The 27500-nt window shown below is 39.5% G+C and overlaps 2 protein-coding genes across 5 annotated transcripts in view; both read left to right on the forward strand.

Moving 5' to 3' along the window:
* Positions 1-19058, forward strand: part of LOC110055889 (uncharacterized) — a 28454-nt gene extending 9396 nt beyond the window's left edge. Inside the window, exons 3-19 of one of the 4 annotated variants that reach the window (XM_089294303.1) lie at positions 3213-3479; positions 7595-7834; positions 8597-8694; positions 9195-9253; positions 9880-10070; positions 10653-10766; positions 11211-11229; positions 11774-11816; positions 12473-12812; positions 13180-13290; positions 13585-13775; positions 14434-14556; positions 15077-15147; positions 15723-15763; positions 16467-16563; positions 17015-17114; positions 17728-19058. In XM_089294303.1, coding sequence (XP_089150429.1) covers positions 3213-3479; positions 7595-7834; positions 8597-8694; positions 9195-9253; positions 9880-10070; positions 10653-10766; positions 11211-11229; positions 11774-11816; positions 12473-12812; positions 13180-13290; positions 13585-13775; positions 14434-14556; positions 15077-15147; positions 15723-15763; positions 16467-16563; positions 17015-17114; positions 17728-17793 — 2171 coding nt within the window. In that variant the 3' untranslated portion in view covers positions 17794-19058. Of the gene's footprint in view, positions 1-3212; positions 3480-7594; positions 7835-8596; positions 8695-9194; positions 9254-9879; positions 10071-10646; positions 10767-11210; positions 11230-11773; positions 11817-12472; positions 12813-13179; positions 13291-13584; positions 13776-14433; positions 14557-15076; positions 15148-15722; positions 15764-16466; positions 16564-17014; positions 17115-17727 lie in introns of those variants that run through there. The other 3 variants (XM_089294301.1, XM_089294302.1, XM_089294304.1) reach the window with 3 other exon arrangements.
* Positions 19059-23016: 3958 nt separating this feature from the next.
* LOC110041541 (uncharacterized) overlaps positions 23017-27500 on the forward strand; it is a 38739-nt gene continuing 34255 nt past the window's right edge. The window contains exons 1-2 of the mRNA XM_089294448.1: positions 23017-23117; positions 25763-26146. Coding sequence (XP_089150574.1) covers positions 23051-23117; positions 25763-26146 — 451 coding nt within the window. The 5' untranslated portion in view covers positions 23017-23050. The remainder of the gene's footprint in view (positions 23118-25762; positions 26147-27500) is intronic.

Consider the following 27500-nt stretch of genomic DNA (forward strand, 5'->3'; position numbering starts at 1 on the left):
ATTATGTACAGTTCACGAAAAAAAAATTCAGTCCAAAACGTTTAAGTTTGCGCAACATGTTTCAGTTTGTGAATGCAAGTTTCAATTAAGTAGCGCTATTTAGCTGGCTGTTCACGGAGTAATACGGTCTTCTCGTTGAAATGTTCCTTGGAATCGATACTGAGATACTCATTTGAAGTGGTTTTCTCTGTCAAAAACAAAGAAATTACGGACGGCTGGTTATGAAGGAGAACGCTGCTGAGTTTTGAAATTTCTTTTTGTCGGAGATAAATGTGACATGATATTTTTATTTGTTAGTTTCAAGGGGTAACTTGACACTTTTGTTTTTCACGCACGAGTAGTTGCAATTAAAACTGACGAATCCGTGACTCTTGTTTACACGGTCAGAATAAATAAGCAAGAAGCCAATCTAGCGGCTCGCCCAGAAACTTTAACTCGATATAAATGTTTTGACGTCTCTTTTATTAGTGTCTTCAGCGGCATCTTAATTTCTTGCATTTATGGAAATTCTTAAAAACGGGAATTCTTAACAGAGATTTTCTTTAAGGTTTGTGGTATGGAACATCTTCAAATATTCCTGAAGACTCCATGGCGGCAAGTTAAACTGCAAATTAATTAGATTAGACTTTGAGGCGACACGTTCTTTCGTTTTGAAACAGATTCCTTGCGTGGTTCAACTTACGTCTCCCATAAAGTAACAAAACTTTTTCTGTAACTGACTTTTTGTTACTAAAAAAATCTCAGGCGTTGTGAAGGTTAATGTGACAAGGAAACGTCCCAAACTCTGCAGATTTCATAGCGTCTTACAAAATTAATACAGCTTTTCATGTGTCTGGTTGTTTCAAGTCTCAAGTTAGGTAAGGCTAATGTTTTCTCGTTTAAATGGGTTTTGATATCGATATTAATTTGAAGTGGTTTGTATGAACATGTCTTGTTATAAAATGAGTTAAATTCAATAATAAGTTGACCAGTAAACGTGACAATTTTACTCTTCACGCCAACCTTTGTAACTTGAACCTTTTGTTTTCCTCATAAAGGTGTACATCACGAAACTCTTGTTTTCTCGAAAACACAGGGGCGATGTGTTTTTTCATCAATGCTGGAGAAAACTGGTATAAAGTTGAATATCTGGTGAAAAATGGAACAAGAACGATTTTTTTTTTTTTCACATCGCCAATTATCATTTCACGGATAAACAAAAACTAATCTAATTATTAGATAGTCACGTCTGACTTGTCGAGTCACGGAGTAGCGCATTCTTATTCAGTTGCCTCCTTTTCCGTTAACAATAAAACCACCGCAAATTAATACACAATGATATCGATTAATACAGCTGAGAAGGGTTTCAAAGAGAACCTACTGTACAAACTTTTTTTAACGACCGAGTCTGGAAAGCTGGTACGCTAACTTGGAACAAACGCCTCTTAATAGATGTCAGCAACTACCGGCACCTTACAAATGACTTTATCCGCGATGTAAACGAAATGAACAAACGGACCCCTAACAGACCAACTTAATTTGACTAACAGTAGGACTGATTTGACTAACAATCGACGGGTCGAAACCGACCAATGACTGATTAAAACTTTACACGAGTCTTACAGCTGATACCATCATAGCTAAACTGACCAATCACTTTCAACGGAGCAGATTTATAACATCATCTACTGACAAACTATTCACTTGACTCTAAAGATGTCTTCTGCTCAAGTTGTCGAAACGTCAGTCACCAACAACAGTTCTTTTCAGAACTACCCTCACCCAGACGATCGACGATTACACAATAGGAACTAAATAACGTTTTTTAAAGCTAAACCTACAGTGAAACAAATTCTATTTTTTTTCTTTCTGCGCTGTACATCGGAACCAAACAAACTTGTTGGTTTAACCTTATCATAACTGTTAAGAGTGAGTGTTGCTACCTCTGGGGGCTTCTAATTCACAAAAAAATTAAATAACTCTTGCACGCCTTGCGTGCCTATGTTACTGATTAGCCTCCAGTCGGGTTCATTATTTCCTTGGACATTAAAATATCGGAGAGGACATCATAGAAAATATAGGACACCGGTAGGATTTTCAGATCAATGAAAGTGCGTCACTCATTTTACAACTTCATTTTTGAGTTATTTTTTTGTTAAAAATACCTCTTAGTCGGCGCGTCGCGGTATGTTATGGACGGGTCAATGGATGAGTAAGTCAGTGAGTCAGTGAGCCAGTGAGTAAGTGAGTGAGTGAGTGAGTGAGTGAGTGAGTGCGTGAGAGATGTATGTATGTCATACCAATCAGATTGGATCTACTGTAAACAGCCAATCAAATTTCTTGTTGTAAAGGTAAATGGTATGTGAGAGTATTTGATCCCGATACAGTTCAGAACGGCCATATTTATTCTTCTATAAAAGAGGAGGAAGTATTCATATACTGGGCTTACTTGGACATTTTCTGTGGGTTAGGCTGAGGATTTTGTGGGCGGGTTTGATAATCATTTGTAACTGGATAATCAGTCAAAGAAACATAGTGTTTGGCATATAACTACGAGCATGCGATGAAGGGTGAGCTTTTCCCATTCATGAGATAAGTTTTTGAATTGAGTCTTAGCCACTCTACTACTAGGTTTAAGATGTGAATGAAAAACAAGTTGAAGTGGTTTCTATGATCGGATCAATTGTATTTTAGGGGGACGGAATGCACTACTGGGAATGTGAAGAGGTTGTGACCAGACTCAAATCGTTTGCGTGTTGTATCAGATTGAAACCTAAATATTGCTGCAGAGTTCGTAATGAGTGTTGCGGGCGTGTCGTGCCAAGGCCACGTAGGCTAAGAGAAGCGAAAAGGGCTTTGGGGACGAAATGAGGCTAATTTCTCTACTTTGGAAAAGAAATCACCCCTCATTCCAGTCCACCTTGTTATTACACTCTACATGAAAACTCAAACCGGAATTCTTCTGTGAAATACCTTGTAAAGCATCAAGACCTTTCTGAGTGTCAGAGATACGTTACTGTGCGTAATTACATTACATTATTACTATTATTATTGATAGTAGTAGTATTAGTAGTATTATCATCATCATCATCATTATTATTACTATTATCAGTTTCTGCCAAGCTAACTAATGGCAGTCGTGACCAGACTGTGCTTGAAGGATCAAACATGACTTTGTCTTGAGATTACGTACATGTAATAGTAAACCTTCACTGTGTGCATGCTTTTATGAGTTCCAGCAAGCCTTACTGATGTAAGTCGTAACCAGACTGTGCGTGAAGAATCGAACATGCAGTTATTGTGTGAAGCAACTGGTAAACCAAAACCAAACATCACCTGGACCAGAGTGCTGGAGTTTGGTAGCAATGGTGAAGTACTACACCAGGGAACAACTTGGGATTTTCCAAACATCAGCAGAACTGACGCTGGAACATACCGCTGTACAGCTTACAACGGATTTGGAAATCCAGTTGGCTACCAAGTTAAAGTGAATGTAATATGTAAGCATTTTACGTGTCCGAAACATTGTTTATGAACAGAGTGCACCCTGGTTTAACAATCAAGCAAACACAGTTCATATATTTAATGTAACCGACTTATCTGCGTCTTGCATTCATAGCATAAAAGACTCGTCCAATTGGGCTTCTCTACAATTTCAGATATTACAAACCATTTGCGAAAAATCTAGCTTACGAACTTTACATGTACGTGTAAGAGGTCACCGAAGTAAAACACCCTATAAGAAATTCTCCTGCAATCTTCCAATTCTGTTTCTAACGACTCTCAACGATTTTGTTCAGAATTGTAAATTTTTGGATTTTCTGGACACAACCTATATTCTTCTTGTTTAATAAAAAAACGAGTAATTTCTCAGTCACTACCTTTCGAAAGTTGTTACTTTCGAACCGTCGGTACCGACGTATACACTTGACAGGCACTGAAAGAGAAATTTTATAGGCTTCTTTAAAAGGTTCCTCCCTTGTACCGGAGCTTGTAATCCATCAACTGTTTTCGCTTGCGCGAGATTGGTTTAAACGTGTCACGTGACTGAATATTCCTCAGCCAAAACTGGGGAATAAAGAGTAGGCCTCCTTCGGTCAGGGTTGACTATGGGTAGCATCCTAGTTGTCTGCTTGGTTGGAGCACCGGCGTCTGTGGCTGCAGAGGCCGATGCGGGAGTGACAGTCTCTGTTGCAGAGGCTGCATCTGTGCTCTGTCTCTGGTCTGTCGAGGCTGTCGCTTTGTTTTCTGCCGACCTGCCTCTCTGTGGCGGTTTATGTCAGCTTCTCCTCCCCTGATTTGAGGTGTTTGGTCAGGGATTCTCTCCACTTAGACCGGTTGGCTGCCAGGCTCTCCCAGGACTCTGTGTTGATGTCTAGAGCCTTCATGTCGCGCTTCACGACGTCGCGGTATCGCAGCTGTGGCCGCCCGGTGGGTCTTTTTCCACAGGCCAGCTCTCCGTACAGGAGGTCTTTGGGGATGCGGCCGTCTGGCATGCGGTGGACGTGGCCTAGCCAACGGAGTCTGCGCTGTCTGAGCAGTGTGAATATGCTGGGCAGACCTGCGCGAGACAGAACCTCAGTGTTGGGCACCTTGTCTTGCCACGATATTCCCAGGATGCGGCGGAGGCTTCTCATGTGGAAGGTGCTCAGACGCCTTTCTTACCTGGCGTACGTGGTCTATGTCTCGCTGCCGTATAGCAGTGTGGTGATGGCACAGGCATTGTACACTGCCATCTTGGCCTTCGTTGTCAACTTGGGGTTGGTCCACACACGTGTTGTGAGGTGCGCAAGGGTTGTGGCTGCCTTCCCGATTTTCTTATCAGGCTGTGTGTCCAGGGAGAGGTTGTTAGCGATAGTGGAGCCAAGGTATGTGAACTGATGCACCGCATCGAGCTCATAGTCGTCAATCGTGATGACTGGTGGTGATTCGGTGCCTTGTCCCAGGACGTTGGTCTTTTTCAGGCTGATGGTCAGCCCAAAGTCTCTACAGGCCTGGGAGAAGTGCTCCACCAGTGACTGAAGTTCGCGCTGGGTATGGGTTTCTACTGCCGCATCGTCAGCAAAGAGCATGTCTCTGATAAGGGCTTCGCGTACTTTGGTCTTGGCTCTGAGGCGGGCAAGATTGAAAAGCCTGCCATCTGATCTCGTACGCAGGTAGATCCCTTCTCTTAACGTGCCAAATGCATGCTTCAGAAGCATGGCGAAGAACATCCCGAAGAGAGTTGGCGCGAGGACACAACCGTGTTTGACCCCGCTGCAGATGTTGAAGGGCTCCGAGATGCTGCCGTTGAACTGCACGGTCCCCTGCATGTTGCTGTGGAAGGACTCAATCAAGCTCTGTAGCTTGGGTGGGCAGCCAATCTTGGGCAGGATTCTGGAGAGGCCCTCTCTGCTGACCAGGTCGAACGCCTTCGTGAAGTCGATGAAAGTGACGTACAGGAGCATCTGCTGTTCCTTGCACTTCTCCTGAAGCTGGCAAAGGGAGAACACCATGTCTACCTTTGATCTTTCAGCTCGGAAATCGCACTGTGACTCTGTGTAGACACGTTCGGCAAGTTTCTGCGGACGGACCAAGATGACCCGAGCAAAGACTTTGCCCACGATGCTGAGTAGCGAGATGCCTCTGTAGTTGTTACAGTCGCTACGCTCGCCTTTGTTTTTGTAGAGGGTGACGATCTTGGCATCCCTCATGTCTTGTGGAACAGCCCCTTCTCTCCAGCACTGGCAGAGGACTTCATGCAAAGGAAGCAGTAGGGTAGTCGCGCAGTTCTTGATCAGGTCGGGGGGAATCCCGTCGCTGCCTGGGGCTTTCCCTGAGGCCAAGCTGTTGATGGCCTTGTTAAGTTCCTCTGTGGTCGGTTCAGTGTCGAGCTCTTACATGACAGGCAGGCACTCGATGGCATCGAGGGCTGCAGTCGTCACAACATTCTGTCTGGAAAAGAGGTCAGAATAGTGTTCCACCAATCTCTCCATCTGTTGCCCCTTGTCTGTGATGACTTCCCCAGTGGTGGATTTCAGGGGAGCTGTCTTGTTCTGCACTGGTCCCATTGCTGTCTTGAGAGCAATGGGACCAGTGAGTGATATTCCGAGTGTGAGAGTGATATTCCCCAATTTTCAAAGCCGCGCGTGTTGAGAAAATATTTAAAGGATAATAAACACAATGGCCTCCATTTGGCGCAAAAATATGCTCGGATATTCAAGTCCTTGGACATTATCTGTTCTTCAAAGTTTACAGTTTCACTTCTCGGAACAGATAATGACCCCGGACAAATATCCGAGCATATTTCTGCGCCAAATGGAGGCTATTTATTGTTTATATATTTTCGCGCCAAATGAACGCCATAGTTTAAGAAATAGAAAACATGTACCGTGTTTCTATCGAGTGGAAGTTTGGGAGAACGAGAAATGCTGTGAGAACACGAGCCGCAGGCGAGTGTTTCCACAGCTTTCTAGAAACACGGAGAACATGTTTTCTATTTCTTTTAGAAAACACTGCGACGATAAAAAGGAAAGCAACTTGCTAACTTTGATTATCAAAATGTAAATTCTCTTTGCTCGCGCCATTATTACGTCAACAGATTGTGTTAGTTCTGTGTTCTCGTGCTAGTTCTGTATTCTGTGTATCGAATTTTAGTAGAATTCTACTAGTATACTAATGCAAATGCTGCAATCTGATTGGCTGAGCCATTGAACACTATCAGCCATTAGTGTGCAGTGACTGGAGGTCGTCTAGGAAATGGCCACGTTTTTTCGTTTTTCCAAAGTTCTGGAGGAAAATTTTGATGCAAATGGATGATTAAATTCCTGAGAAGTCTAAACGAAGGACATTTACGGTTTGTTGACTTTTAAAAAAGTTGAAATAATTGAAAAAACTGATGCGCGTGCGCACACAACTTCAATTTTAAATGACAATTCAATCCGAGCGATCTTTTTTAGACGTAAAGTTTAATAATACGTCAAGATATGATTGGAAACCGTTATTTGAAGTAACTTTTAGTAAGAATTCTACTAAAACAATTAGATTATTCGCTCTCGATTTCTATGAGGTGATAATCTAATTGTTAAATAGAAACACGACTTTTAACCAATCAGCGCGCGTATTTTCTTTGGACTGTTTACTAAATATATTTAGAAAACAGTCCTAAGAAAATACGCGCGCTGATTGGTTAAAAATCGTGTTTCTATAACTTGATAGAAACACAAAACTAGCACGAGAATGGGAATTCACATTTTGATAATCAAAGTTAACAAGTTATTTCCTTTTTTTCGTCGCGTTGTTTCCTAAAAGAAATGGAAAACATGTTCTTAGTGTTTCTATCGAGTTATAGAAACACTCGTGAAAGTGTGGGAGAATTCGAAAAAGCTTTGGAAAAACTCGCCTGCGGTTCGTGTTCCCGCAGCATTTCTCATTCTCCGAAACTTCCGCTCGTGTTTCCGTAACTCGATAGAAACACGGTATATGTTTTCTATTTCTTAAATATTTGCGCGCCAAACAGAGGCTTTGGTTCATTTAAAACTATTCTCTTAAAGCTGACTGCTGGAGAAGCTGTAACCAGAGTTATAGTTCGGTTTGTCAGTTTTCATTTTCCTAGCCTCTTTTATTAATCTTGTAGATCCCGCCAAGATTGTTAAACTTGTAAGTGAACATGAAGTTGCAGCACAACAAAGTGTATCACTTGACTGCCAAGCAGAAGGAAATCCCCAGCCTAATTATACTTGGACACCATGTGATCCACAGCAAAGTGTGTGTCAGAAGAGCGTGCTACATTTTCAAGCCCGTAGCAAAAGTGTCTACGCGTTCACCTGCAAAGTGGCAAATAACCTGGGCAGTGATAAAAGAAATACCTTTCTTTGTAAGCTAGTAAGAACAAAATAACTTGCATACATTGGCTTTCCATTTTTAATGATCATTAGCTTTCAAGAAAATATTGTTTCAGATATGTTTTGTTTTGTATTATCCTGTCCTCTCCTCTTGCTGTCTTTGACCTTTTTTTTGTTACATGCACTTGGCCAGCGCAGCTAATGTTTGCTTCTTACAATAGTTGACGTGGACTTTCTTGGTCTCACAATGGCACACAAGAACCATCTATTTTTAAATTGGTGGCTCGTTTAAAAATTGCAGCGTGGTTTAATTTACAACCAAGCTATAAATTGCATTCATTGCAAGGTTTGGGAGCTGAAAATATTCAATATCTTGTTTAAATATATTTTCAAATCAAAGCATTGCTTCAGCAAATTAAGATCTAAATTTCCTATTAAAGTTATAGAAAAGACACGAATTGCTTGTTAGCTTTTTAAATTAGTACATAAATGTTTTGATAGCTGAATGGTAAGCTGTAGTGAGAAATTAGCCTTTCGACGCGGTCAGACCTCTTTTTACTGCAACTTCTTGTTATGGCTAGCAGATATTAATATGACGTTTGCGGTGTTTTACTCTCTCCCTTCAAGAAACGAAAACAACAACAGAAACCAAAAAATGACTGAGGCAAGTGCCTCCGTTTTCCTTTTACTAGCTACTGTCCTGTGCTGGATAGAACTGAGGGTCTAAAATTGTTTGCCTGTATTTGGTTATATACGAAAGGTACAGTTTCTTCTGCTGACTGTTGTTTTTTTAGTCATAGCAAGTGATGTAATTAACGTGACCTTGGTTATCACGAGTGAAGAGTGTACTGATGGGGAATACAATCAACTATGGGAGAAACTCAGCAAAACGGTAACTAATTTGTTTATGCAAGACACTTGTAGGTCCAAACCTTATTATGCAGTCAGTACCCTTAGGAAATAGCAAGGTTCAAGACCGTTAATACGTAGTGAGTGGGCCTGTGAATTGGCGGACAGGCTAAGCAGCAGCTGAGCCGGCAGAACAATACGTTGACACACAAATTAAGATTATCAGTCGGACAAATTGATGGACAGATCGACCGAGGGACAGTTCGTAATCAAATTTAGGAATGGTTGAAATACTGTGTAGTAAACATGACACTGTTAATTAAAGAAAGGAAAAACGACGTTTTCGATGTTGTGTTTTGTTAGGGCAAGTTATATTACACATTAAATTATATATCTTGGCACCACTTTTAGCCGTTGTTAGCAGAAAGCGTTATTTAATTATTTGTCTTTGGTAATTAATATTGGCCATGTTGATTGAATTAGCCCTTTCAAAAATGTATCAAATAAATATTAACAATAGTTCATTTAAAATGTTCATTTCAGATAGACGAGATCTTTGCTGGTAAACTGGGCTATGAAAATGTGCAACTGAAAAGTATCAGGTATTCAAAACGTCTCAGATTGATTTTTTAAACTTCAAAAATTTTCCTTTGGACTTACATTTTGGGCGTAAGAACTTCGGACGTTTTTTCGGCACGTCTCGAAGAGCGTGGGAAAACGAGTCTAAAATGTCCTACGTTATGAGTACGTGAGGTCAGCGGCTGTAGATCGTAGATATTTGTAACGCTCCGTAGCGCTATGTTTCTGCTAGTAAACTCCCATTTTTTTTTTCACTCCTACTGTGATATTCTATTAAACGGAACCAATAATAAACTGTAAAAGCAGTTATTTTCATTAAGAACTCAAGCAGATCGCGAGGTATTTTCGGTCTCGCGTCATGAGATTTCTCCGAAACCTTCCGAATTTCACCAACTATCTTACACAACCGGTGACACAGTGGTGACTGGCTAGGGCCAGTAACCACAAAAATCGAAAGGTTTACAAACTTATCTGTTTATCCACTGGGACATGTTTAAGGTCAAATAAAAATAAGTCCGCTTCATTTGTTTAAATGCTTCGTTTTGTATGAGATTCGACCATCTGAAAATTTGTGAAATAAAATAATTTCCCGTTATTCAGTTTGGTCACCAGATAAGTTTGTACTTATGGTTTTCCTTTTTCTTCCGAGGTGTGGAAGTGTTATTGTTGACCTGGCCCTGAAGTTCAGTTCAACTTTAAGAGAAAGCGAGGTACTCTTTATACTTCGCGATGCTGCTAACAGTGGAGGGTTTCAAGATTTCAATGTGAGTGCCATAACAGGTACACGAGACATTGGGATAACATCCACCACGGCCACAACACCTACCAGCTCATCTGACAGTATGTTACCGTATCATTAACATTTTATCCTGTAAATTTGTTAAAGTAATGTGATGTGTTTTTCAGATGCGTTAGCTAATTATTAAGTAGTCACGTGGCGATGCTGGTATTTTATTGTTAACTTTATTTTACAATTCGGCCAGCAAGTGGGATATATAGAAATCTTCAAAATTGAGATCAGATAATGATGGCAGTCTCACACTACATGAGCTTCATCTATTTTGTACTATGAAGATATCTAGTGACCTTACAAAAAGTGTCGAGCACCAGGAAATTAATACATTTAAGTGCACATGATTTTGTGTTTGCCAAGTTCGCACCAAAGGTAACTTAATACTTTGCTACACCTTGTAAGTCTCGCTTAAAACAATAACCTACAGACAAACAGAAAGAAGGATTGATGGAAAAAAGAACAGAATGATGGAAAGGCAGGTTCGGAAAGCCAGGCAGACAGCCAGACAAACAGACAGACAGACAAACAGTGAGACATATTTGGTATGCTCAACACAAGCATATGCATGCGAAATAAGTTTGCTTTGAAAGAGATCTGATGACGTTTTTTTCATCATATTATAGTAACAGTTCAAGCGTGTGGGGATTGTGCTTGCAACTGCACCGTATTGGGAGTTGTGATCGGTATCCTTGTTGTCATAATCATTGTTCTTGTTGTCTACATCTTATGGCTTCACAAGAAAGGTAAGCAATATTCTAAATATTCTATATACCTTTTAACAATGACTGTGAGAAAACTTGTCTTGTTAATATATTATCAGTTTCCGCTAAACCTCCCACTTCAAGCTACTATGGTTTTGGATGTAAATAGGATGTAGCTGCTAAAACAGTTCAAAAACTAAACCAGACAACTGAGACACTAAGTGCTAGTGCCAGTTATGGGAAGTTTTGTGGTTTTTCGTTCTTGCCTTTAAGATTTTTACACATTTTGAATTCTTCATCGGCATTCGTTGCAACACTGACACCCAAAGTGGCCCATAATGGCATGTTCAGTGACCCCTGGCATCAGTACGTTAAGCTTTTTTTATTACTTTAAAGGGAGGGGTAACGAAATGTCTTGTCCATTTCTCCATCCTTTCTCCTTCCGACTTGATTATAATGTCAATCAATTCATTTTCCCTCTTTTAGGGACTGCAACAAGGGATAGGTAAGGTTGTTAGAACAGCACATTAGAATTTGTTTATTTCATTACTTAGGTCTTAACGCTGATTCCGCGTAATAATTTCGCTATTTGAAATGTGCCACTTCAATGGAGAAATAAGATGTAGTGGCCTGGTGTTTAGTGTGCTGGACCCGGGTCGAGCGGTCTGGGTTCGAGCGCTGGCAGGGTCGTTGTGCTGTGTTTTTGGGCAAGACTCATTACTCCTACAGTGCCCCTCTCCACCCAGGACAATAAATGAGTATTAAGCAATAAAATGTTGGGAGGTAACCCTGCGATGGACTCGCAGGAGTAGCACAAAACTACAGGCCCATTCAAACGTCGATAGTACTTTTGAAGTAATGAGGCCTTTCGTTTAACAACCTGTTAATTGAGTTCTCACATTTAAACACCTTATGTTGGGATGTGGTACGAATTCATGACAATGTATTTTGAACGGCCATATACTACAGACTGGACTACCCTGGATGTGGATTTGAATGTGGATTTTCTTCATAGGAAGACTAATTTGTGATTGTTGGTTATTTTTTAGGGTAAATCGAGCGGCACCTAATGAGAAAAGAGGCAAAATGCATGTAGGTCTTTACGTAATAGAAAATTCAAGTAGTCAATATAAAGTATTACACGAGCAGCCTTTTACTTGACTGTAATTGAACCTTTGATGGTGGGGGGTTGAGGGAGAGGGTGGCGGGCGGAGATGTTGAGGCTTTCAACCTGTCATGGATAGAGTATTAAAACCATGGCCGGCTATGGAACTTAAAGGATTTGTAGCACGTTGAAGCATGTTTCCTTTAAAGTCCATAACATACAGTGATGACGTCATATGACTTTATTATTTCCGAACAGACGCCATCTTTGAGCCATTTTGCATTGCATAAAGTATACCGTTACAAATAGTCGTAACCCGACAAAAAAGGCATAGAACAACAGGAAGGTTAATGAATTTTAAGTATGACACTAAATACGGTTGCCATGGAAACATCAAGATCCTAGACCAATAAAATGCGATACGTATGTTTTTTTTTTTTCGGATAAATTTTAGGCAAGTCGTCAAATTTAAAGTTTATTGCTTAAGTGCTTTTAAAGTTACAAGTGTAAGGGGACTCTAAAGTTTTCATCACCCCTCTGGCCTGAATTAGTTATGCTGTTGACTCAAATCAACTTACATCTCGCTTTCAGAAAAAGTAATTTGTAAACGTCAACTGTGTGTTAATAATTTTTCGCGCATTAGACTCAAATGGAAATGGATAACATTGGACTGGACGAAGATCCCGCCAGGATTCAAAATTCTGGAGTTTCCTTTCAAAGCCAATACAAGTCACTGTCGAATCAGGCTTCTCGATTACAAAACGTATCAGAAGATAGAGGCAATAATGTTTCATCAAACGCTTTGCAAAGCAGCCAATACGCACCTCTTCATCCGTCGACACGTTCTTGGGAGGTTCCTAGACAACATGTGACTCTAGAGAAGATAATTGGTAAAGGTGCGTTTGGTCAGGTTGCCAAGGGAACGGCATTAGATCTTCGAGGACGGCCTGGGAAGACACTAGTGGCTATTAAAAAGTTGAGAGGTGTGAAATGCTTTAAAAATAATGGTAAAACAGTGCCGAATGTGTTATGCTGTTCTAATCGTCCATTTGTAGCTTGGAGTCTTGGCAGACTTTAAAATACTCATTATGCTAATGATTTGGTGCTAGTATTCCGTCAAAGCAACATGGTTAGTGTGATATCGTGATATCGTTGATTTCGTACTGACTTCAATTATATTTCACTTTGTTTTCCAAATCGATTAAAGGAAAAAAGTTGTTCTAAATTGTTGTTGATGTAATGAGGGTTTCACCCCCAAAATTTGGCATATTCAAGTTAGTAGCTGCGAAACATCAATGCATAAATCATAAGTATTGAGTTTTAAGAATCTCATTTGGGATTATATTGCAGAGAATGCGCCCGAGACAGACAAGAGAGACTTGTTATCAGAACTTGAAATAATGAAACAGCTCAAGCCTCATCCTCATGTCATCAAGCTTCTGGGATGCGTCACTGAATCTGGTAAACTTTCGGATAAAACCCTTAAAGAAACGCTGCTCAGTGTTTTGAAATCTCTCTTGACTCTATTCAATATCCTTATCTTTCTTGCTGTTGAGTCAAGTAGATGAATTTATGAATGCCTTGCACTTACAATCACTTCAAAATAGAATAATTCTTCATTACAGCTTCATTGTGCCAGTGAAAATCAATTTGACCTCTGCTTTGGCTATATATATATATCTTTGTCCAGACACGATCCCTATTATTGTTTAACATCACCAGTGTCTCTTTTCTTCTCTCTCGTTTTCTTCTCAGAGCCGTTGTTAGTGCTGATAGAATATGTTCCATTTGGAGACTTGCTGGGATACCTGAGAAAGAGCCGTGGACTGAATGACACTTATTACAAAGACCCGGATATCAAACCAAAAACAACTTTGACATCACAGCAGCTGATGAAGTTTGCTTGGCAAATCACTGATGGAATGTCTTATTTGTCATCCAAACGAGTATGTAATGTACTCATTTATTGGGCCTTTATGTCTTGCGCCCTTATTGGTCTATTGCGGATTTGCACGTTGTTGCTGGAAGCGTCTCACTCTAATGTAAAAGGAATTGACTAAAGTGTGAATATTTGCCCATAAAGAATTGTAATGATGATAGCAGTTTTTCTTCACATGACATAGTCGAGCCCAGTCGAACCCCCATTGAGCGGCCTCCTATTAAACGGCCACATCTATTAGGCAGCCAGTAATCAAAGTCCCAATGAGGGTTTTTCTATTGTTTTTACCTCTATTAAGCGGCCACGGCCGTTTAATGGGGTTGAACTGAAGTTACCCTGGTCGTCTTCGCATAGCGGGAAATTTTCTAGGGTGAAAAAGGTCCACCTTGTATGTCTTGTATCCAATTTTGCATTGTCACTGATCTGTAGATCGTGCGAATGTTATCGATTTCTTTCTTTTTTTAACATCATATGATGTTAAAAGATTAAGGAAGGCAGTTCGCTCAAGACCTTTATAACCTGTATAACTTTTTTAATTGCAATATAACTTGTCGATTAAATAAACATGTACATGGGTTTAAAATCACGTCGAAATGTTTGAATGCTAGTGGTTCGCGACATTTGATTTATTTGTTTTGTCAATCACCAATAACCTTCTGTTTCAGATTATCCACCGAGACCTAGCAGCTCGTAATGTGTTGGTTGGTGAAAAGGAAACATGTAAAGTGACAGACTTTGGAATGGCCAGAGATGTTCAAAGGGACAACATTTACGAACGAAAATCAAAGGCAAGTGTCAAGATGAAGAGTCCCAGAGACTTGTCTCTTCAAAACCCTTCGCTTGAACTGTTCGGGGGCAAGTCGTCGAGACAAAACGAAAATAATCCAACCGCAGATCAGTATTTATTTTTCAAAGTCCGCTTTGCTCTGACGAAGGGCTAACGCTCGAAATGTCAGCTTCATTAAGTCGCTATGGTGGTTAATTTTGCATTCTTTATTGCCTTGGTATATATATCTCAGTTTTGTTCTTTGAGAGCAAAAGAGTGAAAAACAATACCTTTCTCCCAAGCTTTTGAGCTAGGTGTCCCTTTGCAAACAGCGTCCCCATGTGCATACTACAAGGGACCAGTCCCTGCAACATGTTCCCTCGTGTAAACTCTTTAAGAGACTAATCACAGGGACTATTCCGGTGGCTTGCAAGACTTTATAATTATACCGAATAATGGGGTAACTACAAACTCATATATCAAATCACAGTACAGACCTTCTCGTCTGCTTTGTCAACTAAAAAGTTCTGGTCTTTCTCCAGGGGCGTCTCCCTGCTAAGTGGACTGCAATGGAAGCACTGCTTTATGGGACATATTCAACAAAAAGCGATGTGTGAGTACATATACCGTGATTCAGCGTTAAACATGTAAATGTTTTTCATTCAATGGCTTACTTCAGGATTACCATATTACTTTACTTGACTTATAATAACAACTTCTCCTGCTCATCCATGATAAGAGAGAAAAGATACACTGCATCAATTAATGTCAACCGATTGGACATCTCTCGGGTTGTTTGAAAGGAGAATAACACTATCCAGTGGATAGATCACTATTCAGCGGATAGCGTGGTTTGTTTTGTTAACACTTATCCGCTCGATAGCGATTTATCCTGTGGATAGCGTTATCGGGCCTTAGAACAACTGGGGCCAGACTGGTAGTGATGAATTCGTCAAAGACTTAGGGATTTTTTTTCCCTAAGGCAAGAGAAGGTTCTTCCAAATCTTGTCATACGTATGCAAAACTTGCAAAATCATACTACTATTTATAACATCATCCCTTAAAAGGGCAGTAGTACAATAGCATCCAGGAAACAAGCCGAAGAACTTCCAATGCTATTATTTTTAAGTCACAAGGTTTATTTCCACCATGTCATAACTATTATTCAAACACTTATTTGTCTAACAGGTGGAGTTATGGAGTTCTCCTTTACGAGATTTTCACGATAGGTAAGCTAGGTAGCGGCTTGCACCTTCGTAGTTTGTTTACTGCGCCTTTCCATAACACACGACAACTGCTTAATTAACGGTCACGTGCTTCGCTATCGACAGTCATCTTAGCGGCCCTTTCAGGGCACGGAAGCTAACTTCAATGTTTTCAAGAGTCACATCCGTGGGTTGTGACTGGTAGATTTCGATCTATATTGTTTGTTTCTTTTTTTCCAAAGCTCGTTAGTTGTCGTCGTAATTATGATTTACGGCAGACAAAAACACTATTGTTAGTTAGGGTTTAAAGTTTGCGTGTTGTTAAAAGGCACGGAAATATATGTAATAAAGGAGGTTACAGTCAGTTTGGTGGAGTAGCTCTGTTGGGCTCTTACGCTTGGAAGCTAGAGCGTCCGGGTTCAAGTTCCTGTCTAACCCTAGCTGGAGTTTCTTTACCACAGACCCGAGGTCAACTCTTCGACCAGGTTTGTAAGATAGCTAACTGTTCCTCTCAAATAGCATTCACAATTTTTTATATCCTGTTTTCAATATCCGTCTCTAATGTTTGTTTTGTTTTCCTCGAATTGCCTCTCATTAGGAGAAGATACTTAATGATTGTTTTAACCATTTTACCTAAACTACTGCAGAAATGGTTACAATTTTGAGATTGTGTTTATTTTGGAGGGAATCGTGGTCTTGATGTCTTCTATAAAATGTTCTCTTCCAGGTGGCTCACCATATCCACGGATGGATGGCAGAAAAATTGTACACTGGCTACAGCAAGGACACAGAATGTCGAAGCCACAACACGTGGATGAAAAATTGTAATCAGCTCTTATTTTTACCTTTTATGTCAACATTATTGTTGAACATGAAACTAGTTGCAGTAGTTGCTTGAGTTCAACCATTTAAGAGAATTAGTCTTTAGGCGCCTCCCGGCGAGGAGAACAGATGACATGAGATGCTAAATGAATACTAGTATCAAGAAACTATTATCCTGAATTATCTAGTTCACCAAGTAGCCTAACTAGAACGTCAGCACCACCTACCTCCGCCCCCTTTCCTCTTTCCCTCTTCCCCGTTCTCCTGAAAGAGATGCTATTCCATTTAAGTTTATCCACCCGGCATTTTTTCCCCTTAGTCCAAAATTTCAACAATGCAAAAACCTTAAGGGCCGTAGCCATGGCTCGAACACAGACCAATAATAATCACCATTAGGCCACCACGCCTCCTAACGGATGTAACATCATGACTTCTTAATTTATTCAATTTTAGATATGGAATAATGACGAAATGTTGGCAAGAAAACCCGGATGAAAGACCAACATTTACTGAACTGAGGAATGAACTCAAGGAAATGGAAAACCAACACAAGGTAAGCTCATGAGGGATTGATTTTCAATTGTCAAAATTAATTTCAGTCATAAAACAGCACTAGGGATGTTTATCAGCAGTTATAGTCATGAATCAGCCCAGAGGGCTGTCGTTTGCAATAACTGTTAAAACGTACCATAACCACAATAATTACATCGGTATAGTGGATTACAACACACGCAAGAAATCAAGGGAAAGGATTGATCAGAACTTTTAGTAAGACCTGGTAATAGTTTTTTTCACGGATAATTTTTATTTTTTGGAATATGCAGAAATTCAACGGGGATGCGAGGCATTTCGGGTAAAAACAACATTGGCCAAAAGTACCTCTCATTCAAGTTGGATTATATTATGCACGATGCAAATAATAAACAATTACCGAAACAACCTATTGGATACTTGCACAGTAAAAGTTCCAAGACCCCCTTGCAAGCCAAGTGACTGTTTTGATTATCGACTTCATTGCCCGACACGTCTGTTGTTATTGGCTAGAGCTTAGCAAATGAGAAGGAATCAGATACTTTCCTTCCATACACGTAAACTACGCGTCTTAAGGTAACAAGGACATACGTATCAAATGACCGATTACTCTTGTCATATTTTCTTCTCCGCAGAGGTTGATCAACATGGAAATGTATGAGAAGCAGTTGTACGCAAACGTTGAAGATTTGGTCGTGTAGGAGATAATAATAATAGTTTAAGAGATAGTACTGACTAAGCGTAGAAACATCCTAATAGTTGCTCCCATAACTCATCAGAATTAGTGCAGTGATGATATATTTTGGCTTTGGAGTTTGGATGTTAGAAGAAGATATGTATTAGGTTGGAGTATAGTCTAAGGCTTTTGAAACCGTTTTTTAAACTTATGTAAAATTTCCTCAGCGGAACTATAAAAATGAACTTGGATGGAATTATTTCACTAAGCTAAGCTCGCGAAATTTAAAAAAAGATATCTGTTTGGTCTTGACTTTTATACAAGAAAAAGAATGCATGTTTTGTCAGAACTTCTTCGGCGATAGGCTGGTGTTGAAGAAATTTTTGCACTGGCTAAGTAAGGTTTTTACAAATTTCTTTAAATGGTATTTCGAATCCCTTGTAAATGATCCCTTGTAACCATTTCACCTAACGACGTGCCCTTAGACGGGATACAAACTGAATGTAGTTATAAATTCTCAGTTCTAAGTTATAGGCTCTTTAACTTATAAGTTCCGTAATTATAAGTTCATTACCTTGTCAACAAGACAGAAATATTCCGGCAGGCTCATGAGGAAGCCGCGCCAATCACCTCTGATAGTGCCACAATGCGAGCATTATTGTGCGAATAGTGTTGTGGTTCAAGCCCCTGACTAGTATACAGGCGGAGGATGTGTGTTGTTGCCAAAATTTCTTGTGATTTATCGCTAAGTGTTCTTAATTTTTTTTAGCAAGTAAAAGTTTAAAACTTTCTATTTGAAGCCGTTTCACGTCAATAAAAGTCGTTCCCGAACTCGTCAGACACTCAGTAGAGATATAATATCTTACTAACCTCGTTTTCTCGGTCCGTACTGTAAGTTACAGATCCTCGTTTATCCCTTTCGATTTATGGCCCGACTCGGCTAGTAAGAGGTATATATCCCACGAGAAAGTGTTGCACAATAATTTTATACCAAGAAAATACAGTGGCAACACAATTAATGCAGCGCACAATGAGAAGGTCGAGCGTAACATTGTTGAGTATTTAACGGCTTTCCTGTGGCTGTATTTCCCATGCCATGGTACAAATCATAAATATATACACAGCTGTGCACTAGATTTCTTGCTGTATTTTAGTAGAGTAGGCTAAGTATGCTAAGCATTTAGAATAGCTGTTAATTTAAAGAGAAAGCCTTATTGTTGTGTTTTTGAAGTTTTTCTTCGAGTAAATTTTTACGCTAATTAAAGTTTCTAGTTCACTGTCCTTCCTAAACGTGTTCTCTTTTTTCATATATATTTTTTTCTTTTGTTGTTGTTTTTCAGTCCCTAGTTTTCAAGTAAATTTCGATTGTTGCATAAGAAGAGAAAAAAACCTGAGAAACGTTTTTTCTGGTTTGAATCCTGTTCCTAAGTATAATTAAGGTAGTCCTTAATAATTAAACCCTTTTGGGACCAAAGGCTGTTTATTATTTAACCCACTTCTACCAATATTTCCATTCCCCCATGCAGGAAAAGCGAAACTGGAAACTGAATTATAAATTGATTGATTGATTGATTGGTTGGTTGGTTGATTGATTGATTGACTACTGAAGCAACATCTTTTTCCGTTGATTTGGTGATATTGAAAAAGATATCACTTTCCAACTAGCCAATAACCTATTGTGTAAATATTGCATTAAAAATGAAAAGCGAAAAAAAAGAAAAAGAAAAAGAAAAGAAAAGAAAAAAACAAAGAGACGAAGACGGGATCATATGGGAAATAAGGAAGTGCATCATCTCTCTCCTAAATTGCCAACATCTAATGCATTACAGGATCGTCATGGATTTTTTGACTTATCTCTGTTATCTTTCCTGTGCGCTGCTCCAGATTTGCACATTTCAGTTTCTCCGACATTTTGTGATGTCAATGCTTTGTTCTGAACGTATTGTCGCAAAGCTCTTGTCTAGTGTAGCACAGTCACGTTACCGTGAAAGCGATAGAGGGGAGCCAGGGAACTCTCTAGAAACGCACGTTCCGTAGGACTCTATATCCGGGTATCAGAAAAAGAAATCAAAAGGTGCCTGACCAAGCAATGAACCTTGCCCCAGCAAAGACACACCAAACAAACATATGACAAATAACACACACGACTTCTTTTCCTACAACTTTCTTCATCTATTTAATTACATGTTAAAATTTATATACATCTAGCCGCTTTATGTATATACAATACAAACAATATATTCCGAAATGATCTTGTTATAAGCAAAGCATATCTTATATTCCACATTTTTACTTTTGCATCAGATACGTTTTCTTGGCGACAACGGTCTTATATAAACCTTTTCCAGTCATCTAATTGTTAGAATTTAATTTGACAATTTCTATGGGAACCTCGCCGTTATTCTTTCATATTGGCAAGTGTGGTTGTAGTGCTATGTCTCCACACTGGTCTCAAGAAATGTCACAAGGTGACATTTCTATTTTCTTTTATTTCTTTTGTCCTGAGAAGGAACTTAACCTCGTGGACAATACACGGATATCTATTTTCTTCTGTCACAGTGACGTAACCTTTTCCCTTACAACAGGTATGTGATATAATCTTTGTCTTGTTCAACTCTCTCTTCGGATTCAGACCCTCGCGGCCGCACTTGGTTTAGAGGTAAACCTGGGTCTAGGCTGAGCGTGTTTTGTGTCGTTCGTGAAGATTCTGGTCTCTGAACATCACCTGAGTCTTGCAGTGCAGGCCTCACGAGTTGAACATGAACATTGAAATACGGCAGGAAAATAAACGAGAAAAACAAATTAAATGAGACGTAAGATATCATGAAACAAATGGTGGAAGTGTAATATCAGTGTTAGGCACTAATGGTATTATCCATGATACAAGAAACAAAGGGTCGCTGTATTGTTTTACTAAAGTAATAAAATTTCCCACCTTTCAGATGTAAAAAAGATTTTTATGTATTAATATGCTCCATACTTCAGGTCAACGTTTTGATTGGGTACGCCAATATTCACGCCTTGAACACCCCTCTATCAGATGCTTTGTAAAAAAAATTGGGCGAACTTTTCACGGATATTCATTTCTCCTCCTTGTAAGTCAAGAGACAGGGTTTGTACCCTTTTTCAAAAACAAATTTCCAGGACATTCCCAGGACTCAGATTGACTCTAAGGACTCTAAAATTCACATTAACCCTTTCACTCCCAAGATCCCAATGTTAATTCTCCTTACTGCCTACCATGCATTTTGTATTTTTTACTTGAGTTTAACAGATTTCCGGAACTTTCCAGCACCAGTAGCCCTTTTCCAGGACCTTCCAGTCCTGGAAAATACCACAATAAAGTACCGGGACTTTCCAGGTTTCCCAGGACCAGTACGAACCCTCAGAGCGCTTTTTTCGAGGGAATATACCACCGGACAACCTGCTGTTTGAGAGATTCGTGCAACTTAACATCAGGATACCTGTAGAAAGTACAAATACCGACTGATAACAGTACTTAAAACTTTGAGGAGGAAGGAGTTCTTGATAAGCCTGAACTTGAATTCAGTTTGTAACCTTACTAGTTTTTTTCTGGTCTGTAGACGCTGGCGTACTCAGTTTGGCGCTGTTGGAATCAGTTCTTGAATCTCCGCCGACCGTTGACCTAAAATTTGCAGGAGGCTCAGGCAGGTCATAATCTGCATATTGAGAAAATTAAAATGTTCTCACGAGCCTGTTGAAGGAAGAAAAATAACCAAAAAATACTTACAAAAGAATTTTTAATTTGCAGCCATTCATGTATAGGGTCTATCCTGATAGCGAATTCAACAAAACTAAGGACGAGAAGCCGGCGAATTTCAGAATTTCAAAATATAAAAAACTCTTAATTTACGGGGAAAAGTGTGATTTTACAAAAGGAATGCATAGCTATGCTTCCAAAGTTAACTTAAATTGTAACTCGTCGAAAAAAGCTAGATTTAATGAAAATCCGCGTTTGCTTTAGCATTTAAAGAAACCGGAAGTACCCTCGGTTTCTAACGGAAGTTACCCAATCAGCGCGTGCGCAGTTTACACTACCAGCGGCTCGATAAGATCAAACGAGGCACACGAAAGCCACACGGAGATGGTTTTCTTTTCCTTTGCGTTTGTTTTTCTGTTTTTCTTTTAGTTTGTTTTTGCTTGTGCTTTGTTACTTTGATTTTTGTGAAACACAAAGAAAAAACGGCTTATGTGTAACCGAATTTGAGAGTTTTTGAATTGTCAAGTGAAATTTCACCTCCTTAGCAACGCGAGCGCGCTCATGACTCGATTAATGGACCCTTAAGACTGAAATAAGTTTTCAGGGCTGTGCTGTAGAGGCGCCCGGGTACCACGGGCAGCAAACGTTCTGTTCTGATACAAGCTTAAGTGCTGGGCACCCAGGATTTCATAGTTAGGAACCTTTGGGCTCCTTGTAACTTTTTTTTGTTTTTACCACAATTGCTGCTGATCTTGGAATCTGATTGGCTAATTTGCCGTAAGTAAGTAAAGTAAGTAAAAGCTTTATTAATGTGTCAATGTACTTAGTTTTCACAAATAATTGGGGACACACACACAAAAAAAAAATTTAAAAAAAAAATTATTTACAAATAAGGAATAATAAGAAAAATGTACATACAATTAAAATATGTAGCATGTATAAATTGTACAATAAAACAATGGGTATATATGAGGTAGTCTCTAAGAATTGCAAAGGTTACGGCAGCTATTGTTGTTGTTTAAGAGTGACGTCGATAAGAGCCCATACTACGCTGCTCGCGTCAATGTGTCGCGCAATGTGTCGTTCTGTACTCTTATCGACAACGAGTACGCGTCATCACAATGGTCAAAATTTGTTATGGACTCACGAGGCTGCGCCTCGTGAGTCCACAACATTTTGACCACTGTTATGGCGCGTACTCGTTGTCGATAAGAGTACAGACCACGCTAAACCACATTCGATTTGTTAATTAGGCCACAGCCTTGGTTTTCACAATTAAAGGAACCTGGATGAGGAAATTTCAGCTAAATACTTTAAATTGCTTCTAAGGCTGGTTACTTCATTGATATTTCATTCCGCTAATTCTCCACTTTCAAAGCAGCACCATATTTACTGAAAAGCAGCCAGAGGGTAGTTTCATGTTTTCAAGTACCTCTTCAATCAACAGCATGGACACACAAGGCAGGGGGTTGGGAACTTATTCCTGATACCCATAATTCTCTGGTTTACGGTTACAACAACTGATCTAAACTGAATTTGTAGATAAATTATCGGACGAATCATGACGGAAGTTACTACAAATAATGTCTGGTTCCTCGCAGTTGCTGTTATTTTTCTTCCTCTTACAGGTAAGAATCGTGTTTCTACCTTTGTTAAGTTTGGATTGTAATTTTAAGACTCGACCAGTCTATATATTTGCTTGAGGCACATTCCTTTAAAGTTTAAATTTAAGGAATAGTAAATATGCTGGCGGTAGTTGAAATATAACCTGTCTTAGTTAACTCGCAATCGAGTATTGCCAGATTATGTTTTCGAAGCTCCAGCACAGCATTCAGCAATCTTAGACTGTTAAATTAAGATGAAGACGGCCACAATTTTATCGTTGAAGCTGCTACTACTGTTATTTTAAAATTCATCTTCAAAGCATCAGCGCAGAAGCGTGTCTTGCAGTATTGTGCATATATAACTTTTATCGATGTTTTCCGCTTTCGGTTGATAGATCAATTCAAGTAGCACCACAAGGTGTTGATAAGAGAGACCCTCTGTTAATTTGTTTCTTGTTTGACTGTAAATGTATTTTCGTTTCTGCTCTAAGAAGGCGTTCGTGTTGAGGCGCTACGCATGAACAGTTGGCTATTACAGTTTGAGTTCATCTAGAATGTAAACATTTCTTGTCACGATACATGTATGTCACGTTATGCTCAAAAATATATATATATATATTATCGTCCTATTTCTCTGAACATCCTGTTTCGGAAATTTGTTCTTTCAGTTGTTCTAAAGGCACTTAAAACCCTTTCTAGGAGTAGCGAGTAAATTAAAGTAATACGTCTGATGGAGAGCATGGAAAGTATTCTACGAAGTTCGCAGAACACAAAACACCGCTGTTGGTTTTGCTAATTCTGTAATTATTCGTGCGTTCTCATTTTCTTTTGCTCGTTGATTTAATTTCTTTGTTCGATAATTCATTGATAAGCTTAACTATATGCTAATTATAAAAGAATAACACGTCTTTTTTTCGCGATGGCTGTACTCACAAGTACTATATTATCCAGTTTTGATTTCTGTATATTAGCAACTCTGTTATAGTGTAATGCGAACCGGTTCTTGGTATAAGGTTACTCCTTAAACCTTCGCGGGGCTACCTTTGCTAAATTTTCCTTTTTTCAACCAAATTAAAGTTCATTGTTTAAGGTAACATTTTCAGAAGAAAAAAAAATGAAAATGAAAATAGAACGACCGCGAGGTATTGGGAAAAAGAGATTTTTAAGGAGTCTGTGATACCCAAAGGCATGGACTCCTCAGCGACCGTTCGCGGCAAACTGCTTAATCCAGAGATCCTATATCAAATACTTCCAATTTTAGATTTCATGTCCATCGAGAGTGCCTCCTTGTAATCACGCTTCGGCAATTGCTCCACAGTTTCGTTTTGTTTTGCTGCACATCGCTTTCTTTCTGTTTTGCCCATTATTGCTAACCACCGACCTAAAACGTGTGGGCCTAAAATGTGAACGTAATACTGTGAACGCTCGGTGCTCTGTTATTTCACTTACAGGAAGCTTCTGAGTTGACATATCCTTCTAAAAAGGGTCGTACAGGGGGTTCTCTGACACGGTTCACGAACAGAAAAAATAGAAGATCACGGATATAAAATTTCGTTTTTTCGAATCATGAAAATAAGAAAGTAAGACATTTTTTCAAATAACCTTTTCTTGCACTATAGAGAGTGTTTGAAGGGGGCAAAATCGTGAAAGGCTAAGTCAAGGCTCCATATTGCAAATCGCATACCTAAATCACTCTCGATAGACGACTCTAACCATTCGGAGGACTCACGCCTCAAAATCACGGAGAAAAGAGTAGTAAAATCACCATGATCAATTCAAGTTTTTCACGGGTCACGGAAAATCTTCAGGTCACGGATCACGAAGAATAATTTCCTAAATTCAAATTTCACGGCAAACAAAATCAGCTAATCACGCATCACGAGAATACCCCTGAAAAGACGTGACCATAGGCGGCCCACAGGTTGAATACGATTAATACGTGACATTATGCTGTTGGTGATAGCGTTACAATGTTAGCCGTCTGTAAGACAATGTATGAGAATACTTCGAAAATTGCTACGGGTAGAAAGTAGTTTAAGATGATTTCCGCAGAACATTCGAGCAATAATGGCAAAAATAAAGTTACCAAAAAACCTCATAGCATGGTAATATTTTGAATAAAGGTAAAAAGAACTTATGGAGACTTAAAGTCTCAAGCTGACCCCGGGAAAAATAAATGAACTTGAAATTATCCATATTTCAATTAAAACGGACGTTTTGGTGTTAGTTGAAAACATAATAACACACGCATGAAGCATTCTTACGAGGTTGGACATTTGCTTGAACTCTGAACGGAATCCGTCTTAAATAAACGTGGCATACCTTATGTTTGTATTGCGTTTTTTTTTATGTCTCTGAGTTCCTGGAGGCGGTTTAGAGCCATTTGGATATGATTGGTCAAATACTGTCACGTGAACCATGTCCAACACCGCCTGAGCTTACCCTTACTAAAATGCCATGTTGTTTTCTTTTGAAAATTAATCGATAGTTCAGAAAAGTTAAAGCGCATAAAAATTGGCCGCAGAATTTGTAAAGGATACTCATACTAATGTTCTGACGGTTTTCCCGGAGAATAATCGAGCGTGTCATCTTTGAGCCTAGCTTTTAAAATGTAGTTTAGAAAATCCAGGACACAAAATAAATTTCTGAGTAATATTTAACTTTTTTAGCGACTTCAGTAACATGGACAGCACCTCCTCCTCAGTGGACTCAGACGAATCCAAATGTCATTAGAACGGTCAACATGTCAGTGTTGAAAGGGAGTACTCAGGTGGCTTTGAGGTGGAGTTACACTCTGTCATCTGGCTCCCTGGTATCAACTACATTTTCTATAAGATTGAATGATGGCAGCTTCGATGATATTGGAACGATATCTGGTGGTAATCCTATAGCATTTGACAAAAATGATTACCGAACACGTTTTGATATCAGTAGAAGTGAACAGGCCACCTTGATAATAAACAGAGTCACTCAAACAGAAGAAACTACCTTCCAGTGCAAGCTTACAACGGACTCAAACGTATGGAGTTACAGAATACGAGTCATTGTAGCAGGTGAGCATTGTAATGTATATTTAAACAATAACCTCCATTTGGCGCGATCATATGCTAGGATATTTGTCCGCGGACATTATCTGTTTCGAGAAGCGAACAGTTTTCCGAGAGCGTAGCTCGAGGAAAACTGTGAGCTTCGAGGAACAGATAATGTCCAAGGTCAAATATCCGAGCATATTTTCGCCCCAAATGGAGGCTATTCTGTTTATTATTCTTCAAATCTTTTTCGCAACGCGCGCAGTTTTGAAAATTAGGGAATATTCTCGGATATTCCCCAGTTTTAGCTAGGGAATATTCGGTCACGTGACGTGTTTAGACCAATCACGCGCGAGCGAAAATATTTGATGGGTTATAATACGTTATATTGTACCAATCTGTGAAGAAGAATTTACTTTTCAGTGCAAGCCTCAAGCAGTTTTAACATTGTCATGTGAATATTCGAGTCAGCTAAGAATAGGCCACGTTCGATATGTCAACATTCTAACATGACTCCGAGTCTTTCGGGTCAAAACTGTAAAATTTTTTAATTTCTTTTGTCTCTCAATTCCCAAATTATCCACCACTAGCCACCTCCACTGCGGGGAATAACTGTTACAAATCCGAACCACTCTCCTATTGAGGGCCATCAGTTATTTATAACCCCTCAAAAACTCTTAAAATACTGCATGGTTTCGGAGAGGGGTTCAGAATTAAATAGGAGTCACTCCAAATAAACCCATCATACAACCATTGTTCATCTGCCTTCGCTCTGTCACCGAAGACAATCTTTGATTTACTTTCTGGTTCTCTGAAGAATTCTTCAAATTTGCACCTTAGTATATAATGAATTGGAAGGCGCGGTGCCTCATGGTTAGTGCTCTCGTCTCCGGATCGAGCGGTCCGGGCTTGAGCCCTGGCCTGAAACATATATTGTGTTGTGTTCTTAGGTAACACTCTTTACTCTCACAGTACCTCTCTCCACCCAGGTTTGTAAATAGGTTCCGTCAAACTTAATGCTGGGAGTAACCCTGCCCCATGGACTATCATCCCATTCAGATGGAAGTAGAAATACTCCTAGTCGCTTCATCCTACAGAAAACGGGATAATCTCCGGCATGATAGGCCACTTAGCTCGTATGCAGACTTTACCTTACCTATCTATCTACCTACCTACCTACCTACCTACCTACCTACCTACCTACCTACCAAATGAAGAATTCCTTGAAGTTATGCTTATATTTCTGAAGACTTCCCATAGTCCTTAACAGCTAGGAAGAATTTTTTTTTTCATGGAGCTGGTAGCCATTGGCACGCATAACATCAATAAGCAAACAGAAATTAGGCCAGGAACTGCTCTTTCTCAGTCTTGCTAACGT

Source organism: Orbicella faveolata, unplaced genomic scaffold (genome assembly GCF_042242905.1).
Source record: "Orbicella faveolata isolate gen_17 unplaced genomic scaffold, um_ofav_v1 contig_25, whole genome shotgun sequence".
Classification (NCBI taxonomy): Eukaryota; Metazoa; Cnidaria; class Anthozoa; order Scleractinia; family Merulinidae; genus Orbicella; species Orbicella faveolata.